Raw genomic sequence first — 3,444 nt, forward strand, 5'->3', positions numbered from 1 at the left:
AGGACTGAATACTACTACAAGAACTAAACAATACTACAAGGACTGAATACTACTACAAGAACTAAACAATACTACAAGGACTAAACAATACTACTACAAGAACTAAACAATACTACTACACGGACCACAGCAGCGACGATGGAAGGATAAATTCACGATGATAAACTTTACTCAGGTAACTAAAACAGACAATAAGTCCTAAAGTATTAAATTAAATCATCAACAGCTACTGAGCTCAAACTTTATCTGCTGATGAAGACCATGTGACATGGTTGAAAGCCCTGAAAATGGCTAGTAAGTAGACCTTGAGTTGGGATTGTTTTGTCAAACTGTCAAATCTGATTCTGAAGATGAATATTTAAAATTAAACGATTGTATTCCAACCAAAAAAATGCTACTGTTTAAAATCAAGCTGCTAAACGCTGTCAGTGTGGTTATCACTTTTATTTATTGTTTTTTACAGATGTTGACGACTGCACAACTGCAACCCACATATGGACAGACGTGCTATAACCTCCAGGGAGGCTTCAGATGTCTCTCCTTTGACTGTCCTCACTACTACAAGAAGCTGTCAGACATGTGAGTCACCGTTTTTCTCTCAGTATCTTCAATACAGCATGATGTTCATTTAGTAAATGATGGTCCCATTTAGAGTCAGATAGACCATAAAGCAGGGGATGCTGTCCGGTCTGGGAGTTGTCCGTGTTTTTGTCTTCGGGCACTTTCACAAGCCAAGCCAAGCTGCCCGAGAACGATCTGCGCTCTCCGAGTGCCATTCTTGTTAATAATTAAATGACATTACCGGTAAATAATGCTAATATTAAAAATAATCATGAGCCCGTCAGTGATGAAGGTCACATGGTTTATTCCTGTAGAACATCGTCGTTTATTACAGAACCAGCTTCACCGGTGCCTAAAATACCATTTGGCAACATCTTTTTATTACGTGACATTGATCATTTTATTGATCAGTTTCAGTGTTAAATCATAACTTAAACAGATACCAGTGCTTCTATAGCTACCATAATATCATACAATACTGTATTGATACTGTTTCTTCAGCGAGGCAGACACATTGAACTTTTATTTGATTTTTTTTATTTATTTATTTTTTATAATTTTTTGGGATTGTAAGGGAAGCCTGCCTGAGCATTCAGGAGAAACCCCTTACAGAAATATCACTGATTGTGCTGTCATCTTCGACTCTACATTTTGCTTTTCAGCTTCTGTAACTCTGTCTGTCTGTCCTCGGTGTCCCTCTTGCGGAAAAAGAAACCCCTCTTATTGTTCAGTTTCAGACAGAGCTCCTCCAAGTCCTCCTTCTCCATCTCCAACTGTTTGATTTTGGTCTCCCAGCGGTGTTGTTCATTGGCCAGGTCAACCTCCATCTGTCTCACTCTTGTGTGCATCAGTTGGACTTCCGTCTCCCGGCGTGGTTGTTTTTCGGCCAGGTCCTTATTCTCGTCTTGCACCTTTTTTAATTTGGTCTCCAGCTGTTGAGAGAGACCCTCTATTTCATCGTCTATGCGGTGGAGCTCATCCTGCACCTGGTCCACCTTCTTCTGCAGTTCCAGCTGCAGTGTCTCCCAGGCTTGTTCTTTTTCGGCCATGTCCTTTGCAGATCTGTCCTTCAAAGCTTTGAATTTGTCCTGCCAGACTGTCTCACTGTCTAGGAGTTCACCTCCTTTGAGCTGCAGCTGGCTAGTGGTCTCTCTGAGTTTTTCAGAGAGATCCTGCTTTTCTTTAATGAGATTCAGGATCTCATTGTCCCTGTGGTAGACCTCATCCTGCAGCTGGTCCACCTCGTTCTGGAGTCCCCAGTTCTGGTCTTCGTTGTTGGCCAGGTCCCGTTTGAACCTGTCCTCCAGAGCTTTGAGTTCTTCCGCCCAGAATTTTTCTCTCTCTCGGAGTTCACCTTCTTTGAGTCGCAGCTGGCTCGTGGTCTCTACCAGTTTTGTATTGAGACCCTCTATTTCATTGTCTCTGAGGACCTCATCCTGCAGCTGGTCCACCTCGTTCTGGAGTCCCCAGTTCTGGTCTTTGTTGTTGGCCAGGTCCCGTTTGAACCTGTCCTCCAGAGCTTTGAGTTCTTCCGCCCAGAATTTTTCTCTCTCTCGGAGTTCACCTTCTTTGAGTCGCAGCTGGCTCGTGGTCTCTACCAGTTTTGTATTGAGACCCTCTATTTCATTGTCTCTGAGGACCTCATCCTGCAGCTGGTCCACCTCGTTCTGGAGTCCCCAGTTCTGGTCTTCGTTGTTGGCCAGGTCCCGTTTGAACCTGTCCTCAAGAGCTTTGAGTTCTCCCGCCCAGAATTTCTCTCGTTCTCGGAGTTCACCTTCTTTGAGTCGCAGCTGGCTCGTGGTCTCTTCCAGTTTTGTAGAGAGATCACGCTGCTCATCGAGCTCAATGATTACAGCGTTCTCCTGAGGGCAATTTTGCTGTGGTGCCGGTTGAACCTTGGGCCAATTTTGCTGTGGTGCCGGTTGGACTTTGGGCCAATTTTGCTGTGGTGCCGGTTGGACTTTGGGCCAATTTTGCTGTGGTGCCGGTTGGACCTTGGGCCAATTTTGCTGTGGTGCCGGTTGGACTTTGGGCCACTTTTGCTGTGGTGCCAGTTGGACTTTGGGGCAATTTTCTTGAGGTGCCGGTTGCCCCTGATGGTGATTTTTCCAAAGTGCCAGTTGACCCTGATTTTGACGAGGTGCTCGTTTGCCCTTTCGGGAATTTCGATGGAATGCTGGTCGGACCGAAACACCGCCAACTACCCTTACCCCGTTTCTTGGATTGTGTCTTCTGTCCATTGCACGCTGTTGCAGACTTGTTGTGCGTAGAAGACCGAATGTAGTTCTCCGTAGCAGACTGAGAGACTTACCTGTGTCTCTCGTTATCTCTAAAAGACTGTAGCTCTGAGTCTCTGTGGCGGATCCACTTGACTGGACCTGTGAAGTACTGTCAAGAACTGTCTCTCTGACTGGCTCTGAAGCAGGACTCTAGAATTAGAGATTAAAGGAATTGTGACATCACAAGATCAAATCAAAGCCATTTCCATGACAACAGAATGTGATGTCACAATGCAAAATGACAGGAAGCCAAGCTAATAAACAAACATTTAATAACAGGCATCAATGAAATGAATCAACATTGGAAGAGCCATAATTCATCTTTAGTTTGGAATTCTTTGACTTATTAACTAAATGGACTTGTGCACAAGGATTGACACTAGGCCTATATGACAGATAAATCAGATATTTTACTGTATTTAAAAGCTGCAACTGCATTTCAGTAAATATTAAATTATTAATTATTTAGTTATTTATAAATGAATTAGTAAATACAGGCATTTTGGGGGATTTGAGCACATCTTGAGGTCAGGGATATTTAATAAACAAACTCTATTAGTCTATTTTGATGCTTTTTTTTATGAACTCTGGCACCTTATTTACA

The 3,444-nt window shown here is 43.4% G+C and overlaps 1 protein-coding gene across 1 annotated transcript; it reads right to left on the reverse strand.

Annotated features, from left to right (window-relative positions):
- Window positions 1-1,081: 1,081 nt before the first annotated feature.
- On the reverse strand, window positions 1,082-2,947 carry LOC119497457 (interactor of constitutive active ROPs 5-like). Its single transcript, XM_037785597.1, has 2 exons — window positions 2,468-2,947; window positions 1,082-2,434 (listed from the first exon to the last, which is right to left on the reverse strand). Exons 1-2 carry the CDS (start codon window positions 2,799-2,801, stop codon window positions 1,206-1,208), a joined length of 1,563 nt encoding a protein of 520 aa, XP_037641525.1. The 5' UTR covers window positions 2,802-2,947; the 3' UTR covers window positions 1,082-1,205.
- Window positions 2,948-3,444: the final 497 nt, after the last annotated feature.

Source organism: Sebastes umbrosus, chromosome 1 (genome assembly GCF_015220745.1).
Source record: "Sebastes umbrosus isolate fSebUmb1 chromosome 1, fSebUmb1.pri, whole genome shotgun sequence".
NCBI lineage: Eukaryota > Metazoa > Chordata > Actinopteri > Perciformes > Sebastidae > Sebastes > Sebastes umbrosus.